At 37.2% G+C, this 15,011-nt stretch overlaps 1 protein-coding gene across 1 annotated transcript in view; it reads left to right on the forward strand.

Moving 5' to 3' along the window:
* Positions 1-15,011, forward strand: part of NDC80 (NDC80 kinetochore complex component) — a 54,346-nt gene that overhangs the window by 33,663 nt on the left and 5,672 nt on the right. Inside the window, exons 13-16 of the mRNA XM_067699585.1 lie at positions 1,198-1,287; positions 8,544-8,636; positions 9,160-9,290; positions 10,110-10,212. Of these exons, the coding sequence (XP_067555686.1) occupies positions 1,198-1,287; positions 8,544-8,636; positions 9,160-9,290; positions 10,110-10,212 (417 nt within the window). The remainder of the gene's footprint in view (positions 1-1,197; positions 1,288-8,543; positions 8,637-9,159; positions 9,291-10,109; positions 10,213-15,011) is intronic.

The following is a 15,011-nucleotide window of genomic DNA, read 5'->3' on the forward strand; positions in this document are numbered from 1 at the left end:
ATGAAGTACTGTGTTCAAATAAAATCAGTAGAATAGAAGATAAATATAAGAAATGCAAGCAGATAAGAGCTTGTTGGTGTACATGTGGAGATGCAGGGAGAGTGGCATGCCCAGAGAGCATAGAAGCGCTGCACCTCTTCCCACATACCTTGCCCTATGCATCTCTTCCATCTGGCTGTCCCTGAGTTATATCTGGACACCCACCTTCCATTATTCACGGATCAACCCACCCCAGATCTCTCACAGTAGTATGTTGTTGGGGAGGGGGAAGTTTCCCTCTCCCAGGCAGTTTTGACAAGCCAGCCTGGAGAAATCACCATCTGGAAAACTACTGCCACTAAGAGATCCTGGGATATCTGCCAAAGCAGGCAGAAAGTAAGATTTCTTGCCATGTCAGCCTCTAGGGTCTCTGACTGCAGGATCTGGTGGAAGGGAAAGTGGTGAGAGTCCCTTTTCTCTCAGTTTTGTTATAAGTCCTGCCACAAGAACTCAAGAAGGGTAGAGGGGGAATTTCCCTCTCCCTGACAGTGTTGAGATCTTCCTCGTTCCTTTTGTAGCCTCAGTCCTACATTGTGTGGCTTATTCAACCAGTCCTTGCTGATGGACATTTGCCATGTTTCAAGTCTTCTACAACAGAGTTAGAATGAGGAGCAAAAAAATAAAGAAGAGGGACTTACTTGGCGGTCCAGTGGTTAAGACTCTATGCTTCCACTGCAGGGGGCACGGGTTCAATCCAGGGAACTAATATCCCGCATGCCACATGGCGCGGCCAAAAGAATAAATAAGTAAAAATAAAGAAGAAATATAAGCAGATAATTGTGAGACTAAATAATTGAAAAGGATTAAGAGAAAAATGACGCATCTAGAGAGCATAGCATAAAAATAAAAACTACATATAAGTTGTTTTCAAGTGTACTTCAATTAAACTAAGTGTACTTATAGAATGTTTAAATAATAACAGTGAATTTCTAGAGTAGAGAAGCAAATCTAGAATTTTGCAATTATTCAAAACCAAAAGCAAGTTACATTCTATAGTTATAGAAATTGCATTAAAAATTTTTTGTTTTATTTTCTTACTGATGGTGTATTAGATTAAAGATACCATGGCTTCACTTTTTTTCTCCAAAAGATGCCTCATGAGAGAAATTTTGTAATTACATATGTCATATGTAACCCACATTCCTATGTATTTTATAGGTACCACTCAAAGAACTCTTGAACCAAACTGAAGAAGAAACTAATAAAGCTCTAAATAAAAAGATGGGGTTAGAGGATACTTTAGAACAAGTAAGTAATGAAACAGAGTCATTATAAACAAACATAACATTTTGTGTTTTCTGATTGATAAGGAATGAATTTTTAATAAAATATTATGAAAAATGAGAGTCAGGTACACCCTTGACCTAGAAATACTTGAAGTAACTTTTTAAGTTACTTAAACATTCTAAGCTTCCCATATCATTGATGATGAAGTGATATGAAACTGAGTAAAGCTCGCTTTTTTTCTAACGGAGAATTGCCTCCTTTAACTTAAGATAATTTAGTAATATTCCTTTTTATAGTAAAAGGGAATTGAGGAGACTACCGTAAAAGTAAGTATGTTATCATTTGCAGTTAGAAGCTAACTAACTATGATACATTAAGAGACTTCCATTTACCAGATTTCTCAGGACCATAGAATTCAGGGAGATTCAACTTTAAATGTCTATAAAAGTCTATTTCCAAAAGTAGTTTCAGAAAATTCCTGCTTCTGAGATACTTGCAACATAATATCACCAATATACCTGAGAAAGAATACTATTATATTCAATAACCTTTAGAGTAAACATTGTTATAGTTGATTAAGAAAAGTTAAAAAAACTTCTCAAATGCAAGCAAAAGGTATTATTTATATAACACCAAAAAGTTAAAGGAAACGCCTAGCTAATTCAACTTTTCGAGAACGATTGTGTTCTGGCTAACAGATTTCAAGATATAAAAGAAATCCTGTCTTTTTTGAGAATACAAACATTTATTTTCTCTCATCTGGAAATAAAATCTATGCATTTCACAGATAACTTTTAAAGTAATTTTGTATTAGAGAGAATTTTTTAACACCTCCCACAAACAGAAAATGTTGTTAGATAAGTGAAGAGTTTCATGATACTATTGTTACTATAATTTGGGGTTTCTACAAATCTGTGGGTTTTGTAACGTCACAGTATGGAAAGAAGATAGGAATTCGGACTGCTTTAACAGGTGTTCCCCAGGGGTGATGGTTATTTGAGGTAAAGTCTTCCTTTAGCCTGCTTCAGTTCAATTTCTCTCTGGTTGGAATGGGCAATAAACCTGAAGACTCTCAAAAAGGTGTGAATTTCAAGCAATAGGAACCTCTTGACTGAAACATATTTTCAACTGACTTGAAACTTTTTTATGTTTTATTTTTTTTTTTTTGGCTGCATTGGGTCTTCATTGATGCGCACGGGCTTTCTCTAGTTGTGGCGAGCAGGGGCTACTCTTCGTTGCAGTGCGCGGGCTTCTCATTGAGGTGGCTTCTCGTTGAGGAGCACAAGCTCTAGGCGCATGGGCTCAGTAGTTGTGGCACATGGGCTCTAGGTGCATGGGCTTCAGTAGTTGTGGCACGTGGGCTCAGTAGTTGTGGCTCGTGGGCTCTGGAGCGCAGGCTCAGTAGTTGTGGCACACAGGCTTAGTTGCTCCACGGCATATGGGATCTTCCCAGACCAAGGATCCAGGGATCGAACCCGTGTCCCCTGCATTGGCAGGTGGATTTTTTTTTTTTTTTTTTTTAAGGAATTTAGCCTTGTATGGCTTCCTCTTTTCTTTTTTTTTAAATTTATTTTTGGCTGCGTTGGGTCTTCATTACCGTGTGCAGGCTTTCTCTAGTTGCTGCAAGTGGGGGCTACTCTTAGTTGCAGTGTGCGGGCTTCTCATTGTGGTGGCTTCTCGTTATGGAGCGCGGGCTCTAGGTGCATGGGCTTCAGTAGTTGTGGTGCGTGGGCTCAGTAGTTGTGGCACATGGGCTTAGTTGCTCCGCGGTATGTGGGATCTTCCTGGACCAGGGCTCGAGCCCGTGGCCCTTGCGTTGGCAGGCGGATTCTTAACCACTGTGCCACCAGGGAAGCCCCAACAGGTGGATTCTTAAACACTGCGCCACCAAGGAAGTCCCTGACTTGAAACTTTTTAAAAGCTATAGGCAGGAAAGTTTGGGCAGGGTGGGAAGGTGATTATGAAATGCCTACAATAGGCTAGGCCCCATATTAATGTTCCAAAGATAAATATAACTAAAGTTTATATGAAATATAAAGCCCATTTGGAGAAGACCAATATATGCAATTATGCTAATCAGAGTTGCATTTTTTTTGCAAAACTCCTTTGGGCATAGAAAAAAATGAGTAGAGGGGAACTGAAATTAAGAGGTTAAACCATAGTATTAGAATAGAAAATGAAGAAGGGGACAGGTTTAAGAAATGTTAAGGAGGTAGGACCCAAGCATTTCGTGGCCAAATGAAAGCTAGGAGAGGGGACTTCCCTGGCGGTCCAGCAGTTAAGACTCTGCGCTTCCACTGCTAGGGGCGTGGGTTCGATCCCTGGTCAGGGAACTAACATCCCATATGCCGTGCAGCCAGGCCAAAAAGTTAAAAAAAAAAAAAAAAAAAGAAAGCTAGGAGAGAAAGAAGGATCAACAGTGACTTCCATTTTTCTGGGGTGGGCAACCTAGAGGAGGAAAACCTAGTGCTGGGAGTACCCAGGACAGCTTGGGAGATGAGCTTGCTGTCCATTGACCACAGAAAACCAAAAGGGAGTTGAAGCAATAGATTCAGAACATAAAAGAGATATTGGGTCTGAAAGTACAGATTTTAGGGTCTCTAGTATATATGTGATTGTTGAAGCCAGTGATGTGGGTGATATTTCTTAGGGAGAATTGTAGAAGAAAGAGGCAAAGGATTGGCCAAAGAAGGAAATTGTAGGAAAAGCACTTAGAAGAAGTAGACAGAATAGTTGAAGAATAATCAGAAGAGGATATGCTATAAAAGGCAAAGTAGGGAAGACTTTTCAAGAAAGGAGTGATCCTAACTAATCTTTTTGTGGTAAATATTTTACAGTATATACATATATCAAATCATCTTGCTGTACATCTTAAACCTATGCAATGTTATACATAAATTATATCTCAATAAAACTGGAAAAAAAGGGAGTGATCAGTGACGTCATACGCTTGAGACTAAAAACTAAAACTATTTTTTCTAACTTGACAAGTAGTTTAACCAAGTTAAGATGGCATAAGGTAAAATAGCATTTGAAATAGTAAAGGTTAAACAGAAATTAATAGATTAAAATAACAAAACTAATCAATCTGATAAGTACTTTAAAATAATTGCCAAAACCGTTCAAGAAAAAGCAGGAAAAAACAAAATGAGAAATGGAAACACTATAAATATGGAGGGAATTTATAAGGCTAGTGTAACCCTCATACTGCAACCTAACGAAGATTATCACAAAAGAAGAAAATTAAACCAATCATACTTATGAATAAAGTGTAAAGTTTAAATTAGATATTAGCAATTGAAATTTGTTTAGCAAACTTTTTTAAGAGTCTGCTATACATGCCTGTACTGTAATCAGTGTTGGTGATGTAATATCTGCCTTTGTGAATTCTTATTTTGTGTGGAAAGGTGGACATGAAAACAATCACTTTCATCATAATACTTTTGGAGTGTAAATACAGCATGCTGTGGATTCTTACAATACACCAAAGATAAGCACAAGGTTCTTTCTGAAGGAAGTGGTAGGTGAGCTGAGTGATGAATAACAAGAAGGAGTTAGCCAGTGGATACATGAAAGGATACACACACATCCCTACTGCAGAAGGCCCAGAGACCAAAGAGCATGGCATGTTAAAGAATTACCATGAAAAAAAAAAAAAAGAAGAATTACCATGAGTTTAAGTTATCAATAGGATAGAGGAGAAGCCTGGAGAAACAAAAACCTAATTCTGAAGAGACTTACTTGTTCTTGCTTACTGGTTGAATTTTTATTCTATAGGTAGCAGGGACCATTGAAGGTTTTTAAGCAAGGGAATAAAAGCTGTGTATCTTAGTAAACTCACAGTGTTGACATTTTGAAGAACAGGTTAGAGGTACATGAGACTAGAGACACACAAGAGATCTAACAGTATTCTGAGCCATAAGGATTCAAACCAACGCTACTGCAGTGAGGATGGAGAAAAGAGATTTAAAGATTGAAACAACAGGGAATCCCCTGGGGGTCCAGTGGTTAGGACTCCTCGCTCTCACTGCTGAGGGCCCAGAGTTCGATCCCTGGTCGGGGAACTAAAAATCCCACAAGCTGCACAGCGCGGCCAAAAAAAAAAATTGGAACAGCATAATTTAGTGGTCCACTTGGATGTGAAGGTTAAGGAAGAGTGAGAAATTAAGAATGTCCAGGTGTCCAGCTTTGGTATATGGTATTAAAGAAAAATTATTTATGACACTTGTTAGTGGTGATAAGGCAGACTTTATTCAAGGGGGGGGGAGCTATTACAGTGAGGTTTTGTAGTAGGCTAGGCTCATTCCAAATACAGCAAAGAAAAGTGGGAATTTATAGCCAGGGAGCAGAGTGGGGATCAGTGGATGGAAAATTACTGAGAGGAAATATCAGGGTTAGGGGGGATTCTGGCTAAACCAACCTAACAGGTTTCTTGCTGAAGGCAGGCCAAGGTGATCAGCCATCACCTGGGCCGTGGTAGAGGATGAGGAACCGGATCAGTTATTCGGGATGGGAGATTCTGGTTAAAGTGACTTAGCAGGATTCTTGCTTAAAATTGGATAATACAGAGACAAACATGAACGCCCGAAAGTCAGCCTAATTGTGAAGAGAGTTCAGAAGATCCTGAGTAGTTTGGTCAAAGAGAGATTCTTTGTCAATGGTGATGTCCTAAAACCTTGATAAAGAATACAAAGAAGGTTGTAGAACAGAGAATTTCAGGCTGGGATATGCTGTTTCAGGTCTCTGGGATATCAAAGTAGAGAATGTCCAGTAAGCAGTTGGGGTTTGGAAATAATATAGATACAGATAGATATTTTTAGCATACATGTAATTACAGTCAGGAGATTCCCCAGGTGTGAGAATGAGAGAGAGCTCTCCTAAGTGAGCGAATGAGAATACAGCCGAGGTGAGAATACTAGGAGAACATCCACATCCAAAGTACAAGCAGAGAAAGAGAAATCTATAAGAAAGAATTAGAAGGACCTCCCAAGACTTAAAGAGGAAACCAGGAGTTTCCATGGTCTTAGAAACCAAGGAAGAAGGTTTCAGTAGGGAGTGATCAGTAACTACAAATGTTACTCAGATTAAGTCTGAAAGGTGCGTGTTGGCTTTAACCGTAAAGGTGTTCCTCATGACATTTGCAAGAGCAACTTCATGAACCAGAAGAGCCAGAAAGCATATTACTGGTGGAGTTTGAATGGTAAAAGAGGAAGATACTATAATTCGAAAAGGTAGTTCTTCAGGGACTACTACAAATCTATTGCAAATGTTTGAATCTAAGGAAGGGAGATGGAACAGTAGCTGGAAAGTGGTGTGCGGGAAAGATTTTTGGTTTTTTGTGTGTAATTTGTTTGTTTGTTTATGGGAGGGGTTTGTTTGGTTTTAATGACGAGGGAGAGAGTTCATGGAAAGAGGGTAAAGTTTAAAAAATTAGGAACGAAAGGAATTGATGGATTTGAGTCTGCTTGTGAAGAAATAAAAAGGCATGAGATCCAGAGAAGAGCTGGAGGGGTTACTTCTCTTCATGAAGAAAATGTGTGCCCTGCATCCTGAAACTGACTGGAAGGAAGAAGGAAAGGTCTCATGCTGGTTGGTTGGTTGACTGGAGGCAGTCTAGTGGCTTCTGTCATCTCAATTATAGAAGAAAAAAAATCATCTAATTAATTAATGGTATCTTCTTTGCTTATAAGCAACTTGAGAGCTAAGAAAGAAGGGAGGGGGGGGAAAGAGGGAAGGAAATTTGGAAAGAGAGGAAGGGAAGAAGGAAGGGAGGGAGGGAGGAAGCCAAATCTTAGTAGGTCTTAGGGATTGCAGAATTATTGGTGATGGTTATTTTCTTTAATGCTTCCCCTGTTTACCACAGTGGAAATGTGTACTTTTGTAGTCGGGGAAAAAAATGTTTAATTAATTGATGTAACTTTAGTAAAGCTGACATGGAAAGTAGAGCTGCTCAGATAAAAGTAAACAACACATTTGATCAACCAGGAGGGCCTAGTGGAAGTTCTGATTATTTGGGTGTTGATTGGTCTTATTGCAGATGAGTTTAATGAAACAGTTTGTTCACTACAGAAGTAGCATATCTTTAGACTGGAAGCAAAGTTTATAGCTTCAGTAGCTCTGGTCTTTAAAATGTGAAAGACAAGTGGTATTAGAAAAAGACCTTGGAGTTAGTTTTGAGTTCTGGGCGTATGCTAGTTGTGTGATCCTGAGTAAACAGCATTCTTTCCAGCCCACTCTTCTCTTCTTGTAAATAAGAAAGGAATGTCCCTTACAAGGGACTTTGGATGACTGAATGAGAAGTACTATATGCAAGAAAAGAAAAGGGGGCAAAAAAAGTACTATGTGCAGGTTTCTTTAATAAGTTTGGTCATTTTACCATCCTATCTTTTGCCAAATAACAATAGTTTCACTAAATTTTTCCCAAAAGGTATATATTTTTTAAATTTATGTATGTGTAGAATCATCCTTTTAAAGAAAGATGTCAACTATTTTCTGTTTCCTATTGGAAATATTATCATCTTGATCTAGCTGAAAAACATTCTCTATTAATTACCAATATCAACTGGTATCAGCACTTGTCAACAGGAAATGAACTTCAGAAACACTTTTTTCTTTTTTTTTTTAGAAACACTTTTTTTTTTCCCAGTTTTGGTTTCATCAGATCTTAAAGCTCAAGCTTGAACAAGATTAAATGTAGTTACTTTATTACTCTTTGGAAGAATGCATTGACTATAACCAATTAGCAAATATTATCAAACAAAATCAATATAAATAGTTCTCTTTAACATCCCAGAAAGTGAACACACAAATGATATCTAGATAACTAACTCAAGTAGATAAAATCTAAATAAAGTGAGACTTCAAAACTAGAGAGCAAAACAATTTTTATTTATTAAGTTAATATAAGAATATTAATTTTATGTAATACTTGTATAATATATATGAGATCTTAAAAAGTACTCCCACAGCCACTAGTGGAAAAACAGATATTGGTATCTTTATTTTAGTGAGAATTAGGCCAGATTTTTAATTCCTAACTAATGCCCTACTATACCACTCTGCATTTAAATATTATGTATTAAAAAACATGTCTTCTTGAAATTAACTTCTCTTTGGGAAATAATAAATTTATAGGACAAATAAAAGGTAAGAGCCCACGAGAACTAGAAGATATAACATGGATCAGTTAGTTGATTGATAACATAAAAGTTTTATAACTTGTTAAAATTTTTTTGATGTGTAGTTATGATTTCTCAACCAAAGTTTTATTCCTCAAGTTAAATACAATGATCACAGAAAGCAGGAGAAGTGTGCGAACTCTGAAAGAAGAAGTTCAAAAGCTGGATGATCTTCACCAACAAAAAGTTAAGGTAAGAACTTTGCCCGTTTGTTTAGGTTATCCAAAGCCATGTCATGGTTAATGGACTAGGCATCTATTCTGACATCAAACTGAAATTTTTAAGCTATATCCTATAACTTGTCTTTAGTTTAATCTTCTCACCCAAAGTTTATTTTAAGGAGTTATTTTATTTTGTTTTTCTAGAGGACTTTTTTCTGGAATTCAGCTATTTTACCATAGAACATGTTTAGTATTCCATTAATATTTTATACTTGCATTTGTGATTCAGTATATTTCCTGTAGTACAGACTTGAAATTACTGCTAAATGAATTCTGTATAGGCCTATTGAAAAGGTCACATTTATGTTTATAGTATAAAATTTCCAAAAGACCATTTTAAAAGTCTCTTACATGTAAAGCAGTAAGCATCCTGCAAATACAAATGATGGTGCAACCTGATTTTTTTAAATGCTTTACATACATTTTTTTAAATCCTCCTGGAGTGTGTAGAATGTGAATACTGAAAAAACGTAACCATGACTTTATCCTGATAGGAAGCTGAGGAAGAGGACAAAAAATGTGCCAATGAGCTGGAGTCCTTGGAGAAACACAAGCACCTGCTGGAGAGTGCAGTTAACGAGGGCCTCAGTGAAGCTATGAATGAGTTAGATGCTATTCAGCGGGAGTAAGTTCATCTTGCCAAGATTTGTAATGTTTATTTTCAGTTTAGTTAACATTTATATAAAACTAGGCCTAAGTTTATTTGCTTTAATTTATATTATAGAGCTATTTGGGGCAGGGGGAGTGATGAGTAGAACTTAAGCAGAACAGCTTGAGACACTTGAGATACTTTCCCTAGATAAATACATTCTGCTACCATTATAGCTATTGCCCCCCTATTATCTTTTCAGTCAGAAGGGGACTGAATAGTTAACCCATAGGCTCTATGTTAATTTATATTAAAATACACTTTTTTTCTTTTAAGTGTTAAGGGGCCCTCAAAAAAACTACAAAATAAACTTTCTTTGAGGTTGGAAGTATCCAACCTTAATCCTTAAGAAAATCACACCTCTTTGTTTCCTTATTTGTAGCCTAGGGACAGAAAACTTAGTTGAAGGTATCTTTGGCATATAGTCTTTGTTTTTAATTTAAATTTGAATGCCTAAGACTCCTATTTCCTCATTCATATGTATTTAATGTCTTGTCCCTGATTAAGTTTACAATCCTTTTAGAGACTCAGGTAAACAATTTGCTCCCAAGCTTTGTATATTAAAGCATGAGGTTTTGGTGCTGTTTTGTGCTGTTGCTTGCATGGGATCTTTGAAAATGTTTTTATTTCTGTTTTAATGATTGTGAACTGGACCTTTGTGAATGATACACTGGGCAAGCAGCACCTATACCAATCACAGCCTGGTTTTATTGAATATAAAAAGAAGTGAGGTAGCTAGAACTGATATATTAGGTTTTGTCCTAGACAATTCAAACAAGAGTTTTTATCCTACAGATGCCAACTAGTTGTGCAGACCACAACTGAAGAAAGACGAAAAGTGGGAAATAACTTGCAGCGTCTTTTAGAGATGGTTGCTACACACGTAGGGTCTGTAGAGGTAAGTGTGTGAAGGTCTTTCCTACATTCTAAGAAAACTTTTTAAAACTTTTATGTATTTCTGTTTTGTTTCTACAGAAATTAAATGATAAATTTTATTTCTGTAGAAAATATGATCTAGTAAAAATTTATCAGAAGAATTTTGTGTAGCAGTGTGCATTTCGTAAAGTGATCTGTTTTACATAGGTTTACTATATAACCCAGCAGTTCCACTCCTAGGTATCAACCCACCAAAAGGAATGAAAATATATGTCCATACAAAGACTTGCAGACAAATGTTCGTAGCGACATTATTCATAATAGCCAAAAAGTGTAAACAACCCAAATATTTATTAACTGGTGAATGATATACCCATACATTGGAATATGATTCAGCAATAAAAGGAAAGAAGCACTTACGCATGCTACAATATGAACGAATGTCAAAAACATTATGCTCAGTAAAAGATGTGAAAGCCTACATATTTACGACTAACTAATATAAAATGTTCCGAAAAGGCAAATCCAGGAGCTGGAGTGGGAATAAGGGCAGATGGGCACAAAGATTGTGGTGAGGGTTGTGCAACTCTGTCACTTAGTTATTAAGTTACTCTTCTTGTTGCTTAAGGTACAAGCCCTTAATAAAAAATAATCTGTTTTGTTTGCATAAACAACATACAATGATATTTATTACATCAACAGTATATAATGATGTTGTGCCAGGCCATATTCTACATACTGAAAACATATTAGTTAAGATGAAAGAGCATGTGTTAATAACAAATATTTTTCCTGTTACAAAGCAAGATTCAACTGAATAAATTTGAAGGTCAAATCGGCTTTATCCAGTGATTCATGTGTTGGACAGCATCCCTTCTAGCAAATAGAAAGGAGCTCCAAGGAGTACAGAAAGGAAAAGGTTTTCAAAGGCAGAGGGGGAGTGGGACAAAGAAGACATAAATTTAAAAAAGATTATTTCAGGCAAGGTGGCAAGGTCACCTCCCTTTGTGGGACAAAGATTCTATTAGACAGATTACCTCACTGGTCCTGACCAGGAAATTCCAGAAGGACCAGTTAGATTACAGTCCTGGGGTAGGTTGAAACGGCAGTTAGGTTAGGTATCGAGTCCTAGTTTGGTGACATGGACTTAGCACGAGTGACTCCATTTTGGGCCTGTTGTTCCTTTTTAACAGTTCCCCCCTTTTGATCACACTCTCAGCTTGACTGAGAGAGATGTGATCAAAATTTAAGGCGTTAGCACCACTCTCAACTATTGCTTGCAGTTTTTGTTGATGCTTTGTGTGGTATTCATAGGTCATGATGTTCTTGCTTAATCCATGTAATATTCACAGATCCCAGCTCCAAGTTCACAATTGTTGATTTGTGAACAATTCCCTTTGCTTCTTTACTGATTTTCCAGTCTTAGGGAAATCATTTGCTTGTTGGTTAGCAGCTGCAAACATGCATTTAAAGCTTTTAAGAGAATGCAACGCACTGAGGAGACCATTATGATTATAATAAGCAAGATAATCCCCAGTGTTTGAAGTGCACTTTGAAGCCATGGTCCCCAAAACCCAAACCAATCGAAACCAAATAAGTCAAAGACCCCACTGAAGGAGTCGCCTTTTTAAGCCAAGTGGCCTGCTCAGTGATCTTACGTTAACTGAGTTTCAACTTCCGCAGAAGTGGTAATCCAGGTGTAGCAGGTGGCGTTGGCCACAGCACAAACAGTTCCTGGCTCAGCTAAAATATAATCAAGGACTATCCTGTTATCAAGAACAATTTCAGCCAAAGAGTCTAAGGATTTTTGTTGGGCAGTTGTTGCTTTAGCGGCAAATTCCATAATGCTTTCAAGAGTTAGCGAGAGGTTCCTGATCATAGCCTCAATTGCAGTAACTCCTACCCAGGGAAGGTAGGGTTCTCTCCAAGGAATCAAATCCAGAGTAATGAATCCCTCCTGGTAATTCCCATTTGAGTCTGTGGCTCAGTACTGGAAATGTGACATCCATTGAGACCAGGAAAATTTTAAGTATCTGTAGAACACACAGGCAGCTTTATTCTGGTTACCCTCGCCTGTGTCACTTTGTATAGAGCCTGGATGCCAAATTCCCCAAGTTTGGGGTTATTAACCAGAAATGAAGAAACAGACCAGGGATCTCTTGCATCATGAACCTATCAGAGTGTTTTGTTTTCTTAATGACCGATCCAGCAATTTGAAATGTTACCCACCTGAGCATTGACCTGGGCGATACGGATAATGGCATTATCTTTTCAGGCCAATGCCAGAATAAAGGAAAGAAAGAGAAGAAAGGGTTTCATGTTTAGTTAAAGCATGAATCTTGATCCAGCATCTTGGGAGGAAGCATTCTACCTCAGTGTCAGCTGCTTCTCTTCCTATCAATTTGATTTGGAGGTCTCCAGCGTTTATATAGGACCAGATGTCAGGTGGAGCCTTCTTCAGCTGGAGATGTATATCTGAGATTCACGTCCCTGAAATTTGGCTGCCATCTGGGTAGTGAGGAGGATCTGTTGTAATTCTCGTCCAAGGAAATTCAAGGCAGTCTTTGTTATTACTGACTCTAAATTAGAAGTGTAGGAGAAATTTGGAAATGTTAGTTTGGAGGGTTGTAGCCAGATATTTGAGGAGCTAGAAGAATTTAGGATCCAGTCCAATTTACAGATATGTGACAAAACCTCAAAGACAATTAACAGGACTGGAATCTAATATCCACAAAGGTGCAGGCATAACTTTTCTCTCTACAATTATCCCTGTTTATTTTTTCCGTGGGTAATCACAGTAAAACTAATTTGTCTGCATTAAATTTGGCTTGGTTATTTACAGAAGTGCAGCAAGAATAGTGATTGACCATGTAAGTTCTTTTTAAGACTGCTTTGCTGGAACCTTGTAAGCAAGGTACCAGGTCAAGTTTTCAAGGGGCTTTATTGGCTCCATAAAGTCAAACTTAATACCTTAAAACTGTCTCGTCCCATCTGAGTTTATGTACATCTCTGTCAAATGTGACAATCCAGTTAAAGCCTTGGTAATATAGCCAATGTTTCCAGTCGTATCCTGTTACAAGAACAGATTCATATTGAACTTATGCAAATAACTTAATTATATTGCCATGAAAAGAATATTTAAGAGTTTCTGAATTCTGGAGTGTTCAGGTAGGGAGAAAAAGTAAATGTTTCATCTTAGTTTACAAAGGTATACTTTACCAATTGCTGTTAAGTCATAAATGGCTTAAGAGAAAAGGTTTCTTTAAATCTGGAAAAACAAAAAAATTAAGAAACCAGCCATGTTTTACAACAAAAAGTCATAAAAATTTTAATCATCCTCCTCAGTTCATTCAGTCCCGTGTCATTAATTCTTATTCTGCTTAAATCCTGTATTTCCATTAATTCTGGAAATTCTTATACAGTTCGTTTTTATGATCTTCAAAGTTATCAGAAACCTGTACTTTTCAAAAGTCCATTCCGTGAATCTTCTTGAAGATGAAGCACTTTTGTAGGAACACTTTTACAAAAGCATCTGAGGAAAACAATAACTGTCTGAAATGACAGAAGACTTTTTTAAAATGCCCATTGTTAAAGATTTAATAAGAGTTTATTATAATGGAATTGACAAGGAAACTTCCTTATCACAAGGTTTTAAAATACTTGGTCAGACAGGTCACTGTGAAACAATACTTAAGTTATTTATCTAACCATAGTGACAGAAGGCAAATGCAGAAAGTTAAATAGTTGCCAAAACAAACAAACAAAACAATAGCTGTTTTAATAAGGAAGACTGTTTTAATAGGAAGACTATTTTCAATAAGGAAGCTGTTTTAATAAGGAATGAGCTGTTTTAATAAGGAAGACTCAGTTTTCTTAAGTAATCAAAGAACTGATTTAAAAAACATGAAACACAGGAAATTATTTTGACAAGACACAAAATCTTTCTTTTCTTGGCAGATTGCTTAAAAGATCAAGAAAAACCTTTGAATCACTTACTAGAAGCAGACCAATAGTCCAATAAATTTTTGTTCTTTTAACAGATGAAAGAAATTTAAGGGTTTTTGTTTTTGTTTTTGTTTTAATTTTATTTTTGGCTGCGTTGGGTCTTCACTGACTGTACACGGGCTTTCTCTGGTTGCGGTGAGCGGGGGCTACTCTTCGTTGTGGTGCGTGGGCTTCTCATCACAGTGGTGTCTCTTGTTGCAGAGCACAGGCTCTAGGCACATGGGCTTAAGTAGTTGTGGCACGCGGGCTCAGTAGTTGTGGCACATGGACTTAGTTGCTCCACGGCATGTGGGATCTTCCTGGACCAGGGCTTGAACCCATGTCCCCTGCATTGTCAGGCGGACTCTTAACCACTGCACCACCAAGGAAGCCCCAGAAATTTAAGTTTTAATTTTACATAAGTACACTACTGATTTTAAACCTTATTTTTTAAATCCTTATAATAAATTCATTCTGTCTTTCCCAGTTTGATCATGCATAAATTCCTTTCACGAGATTCCTTTTCTATAAACCTTCTACAGCTATCTTTTTGTTTCTAGTAACTTTAATTACATATGTATTAGAATTTTTAACCCTTAAAAACCTTAATTGCTGGTGGAAACTAAGAAGTACACAATTGTGACTCACACTGGTATTCTGTGGCTTGCCAAATTTATAAATGCTTTTTATAAAAAATGCATATTTTCTCATAGTAAATTTCTCTATGTGTGGCACTGGACATGTTTACCAATAGACCCAAATATCTTTAGTTTTTCTGTAAAAGTGTTACCTCAAAATTGGGCTTGCCTCTTGGTGGGTGTCGAGCCAAAAGACACA

The sequence above is a fragment of the Pseudorca crassidens genome, chromosome 12 (assembly GCF_039906515.1).
Source record: "Pseudorca crassidens isolate mPseCra1 chromosome 12, mPseCra1.hap1, whole genome shotgun sequence".
NCBI lineage: Eukaryota > Metazoa > Chordata > Mammalia > Artiodactyla > Delphinidae > Pseudorca > Pseudorca crassidens.